At 34.2% G+C, this 13430-nt stretch overlaps 1 protein-coding gene across 1 annotated transcript in view; it reads left to right on the top strand.

Annotated features, from left to right (window-relative positions):
* Positions 1–9202: 9202 nt before the first annotated feature.
* The window catches only part of LOC133642224 (heme-binding protein 1-like), a 53957-nt gene continuing 49729 nt past the window's right edge, over positions 9203–13430 (top strand). Inside the window, exon 1 of the mRNA XM_062036309.1 lies at positions 9203–9425. Coding sequence (XP_061892293.1) covers positions 9348–9425 — 78 coding nt within the window. The 5' untranslated portion in view covers positions 9203–9347. The remainder of the gene's footprint in view (positions 9426–13430) is intronic.

Here is a 13430-nt window from a genome sequence, read left to right as displayed (position 1 = left end):
AAAAATCCAGGATTTTCCAGAATTCCTGTTTTTCTTAAGCCCTATTTCCACCTCCTTCCACATTTTTCAACCGTTCCACCGTCAAAACATTCCTCTTAATTAGACAAAAAACTAAGTTGTTTTTTGAACTGGAAAAATTCCAGGTTTTCCCAAAATTCCGTAATACCATTTCTCACTTCAACATTTCTCGACCGATTTGAAAAATTCCAACACCAGACCATTCAAGATTTTTACCATTTTCAAATTTCTCCTGAAAGTCTCACATTTTGGGGAAATTCCCCTTGAAGTCAAGGAGACATTCTTCAAGTTTCCACATTTTTCATCTGATTCAAACTGTTCCAACTTCAAAATATTCATCTTGTTCATGAATGATGTGCTCTACTTCAACAATTCAAAAAAAAATAATCCCGGATTTCCCATATTTGGTTTTATTTTTTCATTTTTCCCATTCAAAATTAATTGGCCATTTTTCAAACTTCAACCATTTCTACAATTTTCAACCGATTCAAACAATTCGTCCTTCAACATATTCCACTCATCCTGGAAATTCATACTACCTTTTTCCAAATTAAAAAAAATCCAGGATTTTCCAGAGTTCCTGTTTTTCTTAAACCCTATTTCCACCTCCTTCCACATTTTTCAACCGTTCCACTGTCAAAACATTCCTCTTAATTAGACAAAAAACGAAGTTGTTTTTTTGAACTGGAAAAATTCCCGGTTTTCCCAAAATTCCGTCATACCATTTCTCACTTCAACATTTCTCGACCGATTTGAAAAATTCCAACACCAGACCATTCAAGATTTTTACCTTGAAGTCAAGGAGACATTCTTCAAAGTTCCACAACTCCCACATTTTTCATCTGATTCAAACTGTTCCAACTTCAAAATATTCAGCTTGTTCATGAATGATGTGCTTCAACAATTCAAAAAAAATAATCCCGGATTTCCCATATTTGCTTTTATTTTTTCATTTTTCCCATTCAAAAATAATTGGCCATTTTTCAAACTTCCACCATTTCTACATTTTTCAACCAATTCAAACAATTCCACCTTCAACATATTCCACTCATTCTGGAAATTCAAACTATCCTTTTTCCAAATTAAAAAAAATCCAGGATTTTCCAGAATTCCTGTTTTTCTTAAGCCCTATTTCCACCTCCTTCCACATTTTTCAACCGTTCCACCGTCAAAACATTCCTCTTAATTAGAAAAAAAACTAAGTTGTTTTTTGAACTGGAAAAATTCCCGGTTTTCCCAAAATTCCGTAATACCATTTCTCACTTCAACATTTCTCGACCGATTTGAAAAATTCCAACACCAGACCATTCAAGATTTTTACCATTTTCAAATTTCTCCTGAAAGTCCCACATTTTGGGGAAATTCACCTTGAAGTCAAGGAGACATTCTTCAAATTTCCACATTTTTCATCTGATTCAAACTGTTCCAACTTCAAAATATTCAGCTTGTTCATGAATGATGTGCTCTACTTCAACAATTCAAAAAAAATAATCCCGGATTTCCCATATTTGCTTTTATTTTTTTCATTTTTCCCATTCAAAATTAATTGGCCATTTTTCAAACTTCCACTATTTCTACATTTTTCAACCAATTCAAACAATTCCTCCTTCAACATATTCCACTCATCCTGGAAATTCAAACTACCTTTTTCCAAATTAGAAAAAATCCATGATTTTCCAGAATTCCTGTTTTTCTTAAGCCCTATTTCCACCTCCTTCCACATTTTTCAACCGTTCCACCGTCAAAACATTCCTCTTAATTAGACAAAAAACGAAGTTGTTTTTTGAACTGGAAAAATTCCCGGTTTTCCCAAAATTCCGTAATACCATTTCTCAATTCAACATGTTTCTCACTTCAACATTTCTCGACCGATTTGAAAAATTCCAACACCAGACCATTCAAGATTTTTACCATTTTCAAATTTCTCCTGAAAGTCTCACATTTTGGGGAAATTCCCCTTGAAGTCAAGGAGACATTTTTCAAAGTTCCACAACTCCCACATTTTTCATCTGATTCAAACTGTTCCAAGTTCAAAATATTCATCTTGTTCATGAATGATGTGCTCTACTTCAACAATTCAAAAAAAAAATCCCGGATTTCCCATATTTGCTTTTATTTTTTCATTTTTCCCATTCAAAATTAATTGGCCATTTTTCAAACTTCCACCATTTCTACATTTTTCAACCAATTCAAACAATTCCACCTTCAACATATTCCACTCATTCTGGAAATTTAAACTACCCTTTTTCCAAGTTAAAAAAAATTCCAGGATTTTCCAGAATTCCTGTTTTTTTTTTAAAGCCCGATTTCCACACTTTTTTCTGGCGACTACTCCTTCCACATTTTTCAACCGTTCCACCGTCAAAACATTCTTAATTAGGACAAAAAAACAAAGTTGTTTTTTGAACTGGAAAAATTCCCGCTTTTCCCAAAATTCCATAATACCATTTCTCAATTCAACATGTTACTACTTCAACATTTCTCGACCGATTTGAAAAATTCCAACACCAGACCATTCAAGATTTTTACCATTTTCAAATTTCTCCTGAAAGTCCCACATTTTGGGGAAATTCCCCTTGAAGTCAAGGAGACATTCTTCAAATTTCCACATTTTTCATCTGATTCAAACTGTTCCAACTTCAAAATATTCAGCTTGTTCATGAATGATGTGCTCTACTTCAACAATTAAAAAAAAATAATCCCGGATTTCCCATATTTGCTTTTATTTTTTCATTTTTCCCATTCAAAATTAATTGGCCATTTTTCAAACTTCCACCATTTCTGCATTTTTCAACCAATTCAAACCATTCCACCTTCAACATATTCCACTCATTCTGGAAATTCAAACTACCCTTTTTCCAAGTTCAAAAAAATTCCAGGATTTTCTAGAATTCCTGTTTTTTTTAAAGCCCGATTTCCACACTTTTTTCTGGCGACTACTCCTTCCACATTTTTCAACCGTTCCACCGTCAAAACATTCTTAATTAGGACAAAAAACAAAGTTATTTTTTGAACTGGAAAAATTCCCAGTTTTCCCAAAATTCCGTAATACCATTTCTCAATTCAACATGTTACTACTTCAACATTTCTCGGCCGATTTGAAAAATTCCAACACCAGACCATTCAAGATTTTTACCATTTTCAAATTTCTCCTGAAAGTCCCACATTTTGGGGAAATTCCCCTTGAAGTCAAGGAGACATTCTTCAAAGTTCCACAACTCCCACATTTTTCATCTGATTCAAACTGTTCCAACTTCAAAATATTCAGCTTGTTCATGAATGATGTGCTCTACTTCAACAATTCAAAAAAAATAATCCCGGATTTCCCATATTTGCTTTTATTTTTTCATTTTTCCCATTCAAAATTAATTGGCCATTTTTCAAACTTCCACCATTTCTACATTTTTCAACCAATTCAAACCATTCCTCCTTCAACATATTCCACTCATTCTGGAAATTCAAACTACCCTTTTTCCAAGTTCAAAAAAATTCCAGGATTTTCCAGAATTCCTGTTTTTTTTAAGCCCTATTTCCACCTCCTTCCACATTTTTCAACCGTTCCACCGTCAAAACATTCCTCTTAATTAGACAAAAAACAAAGTTGTTTTTTGAACTGGAAAAATTCCAGGTTTTCCCAAAATTCCGTAATACCATTTCTCACTTCAACATTTCTCGACCGATTTGAAAAATTCCAACACCAGACCATTCAAGATTTTTACCATTTTCAAATTTCTCCTGAAAGTCTCACATTTTGGGGAAATTCCCCTTGAAGTCAAGGAGACATTCTTCAAAGTTCCACATTTTTCATCGGATTCAAACTGTTCCAACTTCAAAATATTCAGCTTGTTCATGAATGATGTGCTCTACTTCAACAATTCAAAAAAAATAATCCCAGATTTCCCATATTTGCTTTTATTTTTTCATTTTTCCCATTCAAAATGAATTGGCCATTTTTCAAACTTCCACCATTTCTACATTTTTCAACCAATTGAAACCATTCCACCTTCAACATATTCCACTCATTCTGGAAATTCAAACTACCCTTTTTCCAAGTTCAAAAAAATTCCAGGATTTTCCAAAATTCCTGTTTTTTTTTAAAGCCCGATTTCCACACTTTTTTCTGGCGACTACTCCTTCCACATTTTTCAACCGTTCCACCGTCAAAACATTCCTCTTAATTAGGACAAAAAAACAAAGTTGTTTTTTGAACTGGAAAAATTCCCAGTTTTCCCGAAATTCCGTAATACCATTTCTCAATTCCAACATGTTACTATTTCAACATTTCTCGGCCGATTTGAAAAATTCCAACACCAACTCATTCAGACCATTCAAATTTTTTACCATTTTCAAAAAAAAAATGTGCTTCTCCCGAAAATTCCCTAATTGTTGGGAAATTCCCCTTGAAGTCAAGGAGACATTCTTCAAATTTCCACATTTTTCATCTGATTCAAACTGTTCCAATTTCAAAATATTCAGCTTGTTCATGAATGATGTGCTCTACTTCAACAATTCTAAAATGAAATCCTGGATTTCCCATATTTCCTTTTTTTTGTTGTTGTAATTTTTCCCATTCAAACTTCCACAATTCCCACATTCTTCAACCAATTGAAACCATTCCACCTTCAACACATTCTATTCACCCTAGACATTTAAACTACCATTTTTCCACATTCATCAAATTTCCAGGAATTCATGTTTTTTTTTTCTAACCCTATTTCCAACCTTTTTCATTTGACTGCTCCTTTTCCTTTTTTCATCCCGTTTCAACCGTTCCGCCGTCAAAACATTTTTCTTAGTCTGGACAAAAAAACAAGTTGGTTTAGGAACTAGAAGCATTCTCGGTTTTCCAGGAATTCCATAATACAATATCTCAATTAAAAACTGTTACTACTTCAACATTTCTTGACCCATTTAAACAATTCCAACACCAACCAATTGAGCTCATTCAGGAAATTCATGCTCCTAATCTTTTCTTTTTTTTTTAATCCCGCTTTTCCCAAAATTTCCAGGAAGTTCCTATTGAAATGAATGGGACATTTTTCCAAGTTGCACAATTCCCACATTTTTCAACCTATTCAAACTAGAGATGTCCGATAATATAGGACTGCCGATATTATCTGCCGATAAATGCTTAAAAATGAAATATTGTAAATTATAGGTATATCTGTTTCAAAATTATCAGTATCGGTTTCAAAAAGTAAAATGTATGACTTTTTAAAAGGCCGCTGTGTACACGGACGTTGGGAGAAGTACAGAGCGCCAATAAACCTTAAAGGCACTGCCTTTGCGTGCCGGCACAGTCACATAATATCTACGGCTTTTGACACACTCACAAGTGAATACAAGTCATACTTGGTCAACAGCCATACAGGTCACACTGAGGGTGGCCGTACAAACAAGTTTACACTGTTACAAATATGCGCCACACTGTGAACCCACACCAAACAAGAATGACAAACACATTTCGGGAGAACATCCGCACCGTAACACAACAGAACAAATACCCAGAACCCCTTGCAGCACTAACTCTTCCGAGACGCTACAATATACACCCCCCCGACCCCGCCCACCTCAACCTCCTCATGCTCTCTCAGGGAGAGCATATCCCAAATTCCAAGCTGCTGTTTTGAGGCATGTTAAAAAAAAAAATGCACTTTGTGACTTCAATAATAAACATGGCAGTGCCATGTTGGCACTTTTTTTCCATAACTTGAGTTGATTTATTTTGGAAAACCTTGTTACATTGTTTAATGCATCCAGCGGGGCATCACAACAATATTAGGCATAATAATGTGTTCATTCCACGACTGTATATATCGGTATCGGTTGATATCGGACGAGCCCCCAAATTGTTGCGTTGACCAGCTCTTCCTCCCAGGGATTTTAAGCTGCTGGTCACTCCCAAATTCTTTTTATGGCACATAAGCTGAAGTTTAAATTCATCACCAGGCAGTAGTTGGTATTTTGTGGTTTATTCTCAAAGCTTTGAAGACAAACGTGAGACCAAATCCAGTACAGAAGCGTTCCCTAGCCCAGTCTAGATCGATCCCCCCAAAAACCCCCGGAACTCCTGTGTTCTTCCCTCTGTCCCTCGCTCCCACCCTCATTGTTTAGACTACTCCCTGAGTTATCTCTACTCCCTGCATTCCACTGCTAGAAGGCCGACACACATTACTATGAGAGAGAAAGAAGGAAGAATACTAGCTATTTTGTAATATGACTATGGAAGTAAGGAAGTAACACTTAAATATGGATAAAGGTAAAAAATCTCCCTCCGTCAGTAATTAAGAGTCGGACAATATCGGATATCTCTAATTCAAACCATTCCAACATCAACATATTCCACTCATCCTGGACATTCAAACTAACAATGTCCCAAGTTCCAAACCAAATTCCAGTTTTTCCTGGATATTCTAACTCTTCAACATTCAAACCATTCCAAAATTGAAACTATTCTTCCATTCATACTACATTCTGTCAGCATTTCAGTTCAACTTCAGCATTGGAGCATTCACACGCAGTTTTTTCAGGAATTGCCCTATTTTGTTCAAATTAAAATGCAAATAAAAAGACCGCGTCACCACCGCGCCTTTCACGTCTCCTCCATTGGCCGCTTCCTCACTTTGCCCACATTTACGTCATGTCTTCTGACGCCATGTTTTTCCCGTTCCACTTTCTTTCCCCCCATGAATCGAGCCTTCCTTTCCCCGCTGATGACTAACATTGCTCTCAGTGTGAATCTAAATAGAAAAAGCCCAAAGCCAGGCAAGTCACAGTGACACCGGGACTAAGGCGAGCGCTGCATGCCTTGCCCCCATTACACACACGTAACCTTCCAATGCATTCTGGGAAAACCAAAGGCTTGTGTCACAGTTAATAATGCACATATCGTCGTAGAGGAAAAAACAGGGATGTCCGAACCTTCTGCCCCGGGGGTCGCGTTGGGTTGAAAAATGGTCCAAAAGTAACTATTATAATCTATGGATACATGTGGATGTGGTGTTTTGCATTTTACCCATCATGCTTTGTCATGGGTGTAATTCTGAATCTACAATCTACAAATTGTCTTATGTGTGACTATGTCTGTTGGCACTTTGTGTTGGTTCCATTTTTTTTATTATTTTTTTTTACACCATGACTAGGGAAGGTTGTTTGCATTGGGTCCTATAAGTAAATGCTGGTTACATTGAAGAGCACGACAGTTGGTTATAAACTCCAAATTATTCATGTAGACTACAAGATTGTGACATGTCTCCTCCTGGAGCATGGTGGAAGCAGACAAAAGGAGAGAGTGTCAAAGAGGAAACACACGAAGAAGAAATAGCTGCGACATGAAAAGTCCTGGAAGACCACCAAAGTGGAGGCTTTCCTCAGTAGAGCTCCTTCACAACATCAACAGAGGAGGTATTGTCAAAATCCATGAATGGAAAATAGTTGTAGTGGTATGCCACAACAAGAAAAAATCACTTGATTAAAGTACAGTGTTTTAATTTCCTATATTTAAACAAAGTGTTACCGTTCAAAGTGTGTGTGTAATGTTACAGTGGCAAAAAATATGAAATATACTTGTTTAATAAAACCTCTGCCTTGTTTTTAATGAATACGTGGGCCTACTATGCTGCGGCGTTTTAATGTTGGTCATGGTGGTGGTACTTGGGGAGCCATGTCATTTCTGAGGTGGTACTTGGTGAAAGAAGTTTGAGAATCACTGGTGTAAACAATTTACCGGTAGTGGTAATTACTAGGGGCGTCAAAAAAACTGACGTTGGAATTAATCGCGATTTTTATTTTTAATGATTCTTAATCCATTAAAAAAAATCAAAAAGCGATTTAAATAATATATATGTGTATATATATCCTATATATATGTCTTATACATACATATGTGTGTGTATATATATATATATATATATATCATATATATATATATATATATATATATATATATATACGCACACATACATATATATATATATATACACACACATATAGATACACACATATATACATATATATAAATATATACACACACACATATATACACACATAGATATACACATATATATAGATATATATAAATATATACACACACACATATATACACACATAGATATACACATATATATAGATATATACACATATATAGATATATATATATACACATATATATAGATATAAATATATAGATATACATACATATATATACTGTATATAATATATATATATATATATATAATGTGTATATCTATATATATGTATGATATATATATATATGATATATATATATATCATACACATATATAATATATATATATATATGTATATCATATATATATATGTATATAAATGTATATATATATGTATATATATGTATATATATACATATGTATGTATATATATATACATACATATGTATATCATATATATGTATATATATATATATATATATACACATACATATGTATGTGTATATATATATATATATATACATACATATGTATGTGTATATATGTATATATATATATACATATGTATGTATATATATATATATATATATATATATATATATATATATATACATATGTATGTATATACATATGTATACATATGTATATACATACATATATATATATATATATATATATATATATATATATATATATATATATATATATATATATATATATATATATATATGTCTGTAAATATATGTCCCTTTTAAAGTAGCTGGTACTTTTATTAAATGTTTGGGTAGAACTGTATTAAACAAAACCGGTTTTCTTTTCAGTAATATACACATTAAAATTGTATTTCAATGTTCCGGTTATAATCACGAACAACAAAATAAAGGCCAAAAAAAATCATTCAACGATCTTGACAATTTCCAAACAAAAATCGGTATCAGTATCGACGTCAGCAATACCGCTCCTCTCTATTGTCAGATCGACACCAAAATGAGCAGTATCGCCCGCCAGCCCTAATATCCACTTCCTGTCAATAACAGAGGTCATGTTTGTCTTCATACTGATCAATATTCAACATTTGTCATGTTTGTCTTCATACTGATGAATATTCAACATTTGTCATGTTTGTCTTCATACTGATGAATATTCAACATTTGACGCGCTTTTATCGGGCCGGTGAGGGAGGAGGAGGAGGAGGAAGGAGGCGGGGACACATGGCGTCCGTCATCGCGGCTGAAAGAGGAGGAGAGCATGCAGTGAGCGCGCATCTCCAACTCCAAACCTCCCAATGTGTCGCTGAGGAGCAGCAGGCTGACACACAGCAGCGGACGACACGACCACAAAGCGGAGTAAAAAAGGAGCGCCATGTTCGGCATGATCAAGAACTCTCTGTTCGGGAACACCGAGGAGACGCAGTACAAGTTGCTGAGCACCGAGACCAAGGTACGTCATCGCATTGTGCAATACCTGCTAACACTGACGTCATCAACCTACTGAGGGTGAGGCGCGGTGACGTCACTCCTTAGTGTGTTGCTTGTTGAGAGAGAGAGAGTGTGCAGTGAAGCTAAACAGTGCTCCTTGACCCACAATGCACCTCTGCAAATATGCATAGGGGGATACTGTACGTGTTTGTGAAACCTCACTAGAATTTTACTGTCAAATTGACGGTGTTTCGCTATTATTTTTACTGTGAGTTTCTGGCGACTGACTGAGATTTTACGGTAAAAATGCGAGGTCAGTCGCCAGAATTTTACCGTTAAAATAACAGTAGAACTGTATTACCATTTACAGTAATTTGGTGTAAAAACAACCATAGATTGTACGGTAAAAATGCGAGGTCAGTCGCCAGAATTTTACCGTTAAAATAACAGTAGAACTGTATTACCATTTACAGTAATTTGGTGTAAAAACAACCATAGATTGTACGGTAAAAATGCGAGGTCAGTCGCCAGAATTTTACCGTTAAAATAACAGTAGAACTGTATTACCATTTACAGTAATTTGGTGTAAAAACAACCATAGATTTTACGGTAAAAATGCGAGGTCGGTCGCCAGAATTTTACTGTAAAAATAACTGTATAATTTGTTTTCCTTTTACAGTAATTTGGTGTAAAAACGACCATAGATTTTACAGTAAAAATGCTAGGTCAGTCACCAGAATTTTACCGTAAAAATAACAGTAGAACTGTTTTTCCATTCAAAGTAATTCGGTGTAAAAACGACCATAGATTTTACGGTAAAAATGGTAGGTCAGTCGCCAGAATTTTACTGTAAAAATAACTGTATAATTTTTTTTCCATTTATAGTCATTTGGTGTAAAAACGACCATAGATTTTACGGTAAAAATGCGAGGTCAGTCGCCAGAATTTTACCGTAAAAATGACAGTAGAACTGTTTTTCCATTCACAGTAATTCGGTGTAAAAACGACCATAGATTTTACGGTAAAAATGGTAGGTCAGTTGCCAGAATTTTACTGTAAAAATAACTGTATATTTTTTTTTCCATTTACAGTAATTTGGTGTAAAAACGACCATAGATTTTACAGTAAAAATGCTAGGTCAGTCACCAGAATTTTACCGTAAAAATAACAGAACTGTTTTTCCATTCACAGTAATTCGGTGTAAAAACGACCATAGATTTTACGGTAAAAATGGTAGGTCAGTCGCCAGAATTTTACTGTAAAAATAACTGTATAATTTTTTTTCCATTTACAGTAATTTGGTGTAAAAACGACCATAGATTTTACAGTAAAAATGCTAGGTCAGTCACCAGAATTTTACCGTAAAAATGACAGTAGAACTGTTTTTCCATTCACAGTAATTCGGTGTAAAAACGACCATAGATTTTACGGTAAAAATGGTAGGTCAGTCGGCCAGAATTTTACTGTAAAAATAACTGTATCATTTTTTTTCCATTTACAGTAATTTGGTGTAAAAACGACCATAGATTTTACAGTAAAAATGCTAGGTCAGTCACCAGAATTTTACCATAAAAATAACAGTAGAACTGTTTTTCCATTCACAGTAATTCGGTGTAAAAACGACCATAGATTTTACGGTAAAAATGGTAGGTCAGTCGCCAGAATTTTACTGTAAAAATAACTGTATATTTTTTTTTCCATTTACAGTAATTTGGTGTAAAAACGACCATAGATTTTACAGTAAAAATGCTAGGTCAGTCACCAGAATTTTACCGTAAAAATAACAGAACTGTTTTTCCATTCACAGTAATTCGGTGTAAAAACGACCATAGATTTTACGGTAAAAATGGTAGGTCAGTCGCCCGAATTTTACTGTAAAAATAACAGTACAGCTGTTTTTCCATTTACAGTAACCTGGTGTAAAAAACGACCATTGATTTTTCCATAAAAATAACAGTTGAACTGTTTTTCCATTTACAGTAATTTGGGGTAAAACGGCCATAGATTTTACGGTAAAAACGGTAGGTCAGTCGCCAGAATCTTACCGTAAAAATAACAGTAGAACTGTTTTTCCATTTACAGTAATTTGGTGTAAAAACGACCATAGATTTTACGGTAAAAATGCGAGGTCAGTCGCCAGAATTTTACCGTTAAAATAACAGTAGAACTGTATTACCATTTACAGTAATTTGGTGTAAAAACAACCATAGATTTTACGGTAAAAACGGTAGGTCAGTCGCCAGAATTTTACTGTAAAAATAACTGTATAATTTTTTTTCCATTTACAGTAATTTGGTGTAAAAACGACCATAGATTTTACAGTAAAAATGCTAGGTCAGCCACCAGAATTTTACCGTAAAAATAACAGTAGAACTGTTTTTCCATTCACAGTAATTCGGTGTAAAAACGACCATAGATTTTACGGTAAAAATGGCAGGTCAGTCGCCAGAATTTTACTGTAAAAATAACTATTACATTTTTTTCCATTTATAGTAATTTGGTGTAAAAACGACCATAGATTTTACAGTAAAAATGCGAGGTCAGTCGCCAGAATTTTACTGTAAAAATAACAGTACAGCTGTTTTTCCATTTACAGTAGCTTGGTGTAAAAACGACCATTGATTTTTCCATAAAAATAACAGTTGAACTGTTTTTCCATTTACAGTAATTTGGGGTAAAACGGCCATAGATTTTACGGTAAAAACGGTAGGTCAGTCGCCAGAATGTTACCGTAAAAGTAATAGTAGAACTGTTTTTCTATTTACAGTAATTTGGTGTAAAAACGACCATAGATTTACCGTAAAAATAACAGTGGAACTGTTTTTCCATTTACAGTAATTTGGTGTAAAAACGACCATAGATTTTACGGTAAAAATGCGAGGTCAGTCGCCAGAATTTTACCGTTAAAATAACAGTAGAACTGTATTACCATTTACAGTAATTTGGTGTAAAAACAACCATAGATTTTACGGTAAAAATGGTAGGTCAGTCGCCAGAATTTTACCGTAAAAATAACAGTAGAACTGGTTTTCCATACACAGTAATTTGGTGTAAAAACGACCATAGATTTTACGGTAAAAATGCGAGGTCGGTCGCTAGAATTTTACAGTAAAAATAGCAGAAGAACTGTTTTTCCATTTACAGTAACTTGGTGTAAAAACGACCATTGATTTTTCCATAAAAATAACAGTTGAACTGTTTTTCCATTTACAGTAATTTGGGGTAAAACGGCCATAGATTTTACGGTAAAAACGGTAGGTCAGTCGCCAGAATGTTACCGTAAAAGTAATAGTAGAACTGTTTTTCTATTTACAGTAATTTGGTGTAAAAACGACCATAGATTTACCGTAAAAATAACAGTAGAACTGTTTTTCCATTTACAGTAATTTGGTGTAAAAACGACCATAGATTTTACGGTAAAAATGCGAGGTCAGTCGCCAGAATTTTACCGTTAAAATAACAGTAGAACTGTATTACCATTTACAGTAATTTGGTGTAAAAACAACCATAGATTTTACGGTAAAAATGCTAGGTCAGTCACCATAATTTTACCGTTAAAATAACAGTAGAACTGTATTACCATTTACAGTAATTTGGTGTAAAAACAACCATAGATTTTACGGTAAAAATGGTAGGTCAGTCGCCAGAATTTTACCGTCAAAATAACAGTAGAACTGGTTTTCCATACACAGTAATTTGGTGTAAAAACGACCATAGATTTTACGGTAAAAATGCGAGGTCGGTCGCTAGAATTTTACAGTAAAAATAACAGTAGAACTGTTTTTCTATTTACAGTAATTTGGTGTAAAAACGACCATAGATTTACCGTAAAAATAACAGTAGAACTGTTTTTCCATTTACAGTAATTTGGTGTAAAAACGACCATAGATTTTACGGTAAAAATGCGAGGTCAGTCGCCAGAATTTTACCGTAAAAATAACAGTAGAACTGGTTTTCCATACACAGTAATTTGGTGTAAAAACGACCATAGATTTCACGGTAAAAATGCGAGGTCGGTCGCTACAAT

This window comes from Entelurus aequoreus, linkage group LG25 (genome assembly GCF_033978785.1).
Source record: "Entelurus aequoreus isolate RoL-2023_Sb linkage group LG25, RoL_Eaeq_v1.1, whole genome shotgun sequence".
NCBI lineage: Eukaryota > Metazoa > Chordata > Actinopteri > Syngnathiformes > Syngnathidae > Entelurus > Entelurus aequoreus.
The sequence above is the reverse complement of the archived record's forward strand: the minus strand, read 5'-3'. Positions and strand labels throughout refer to the sequence as shown.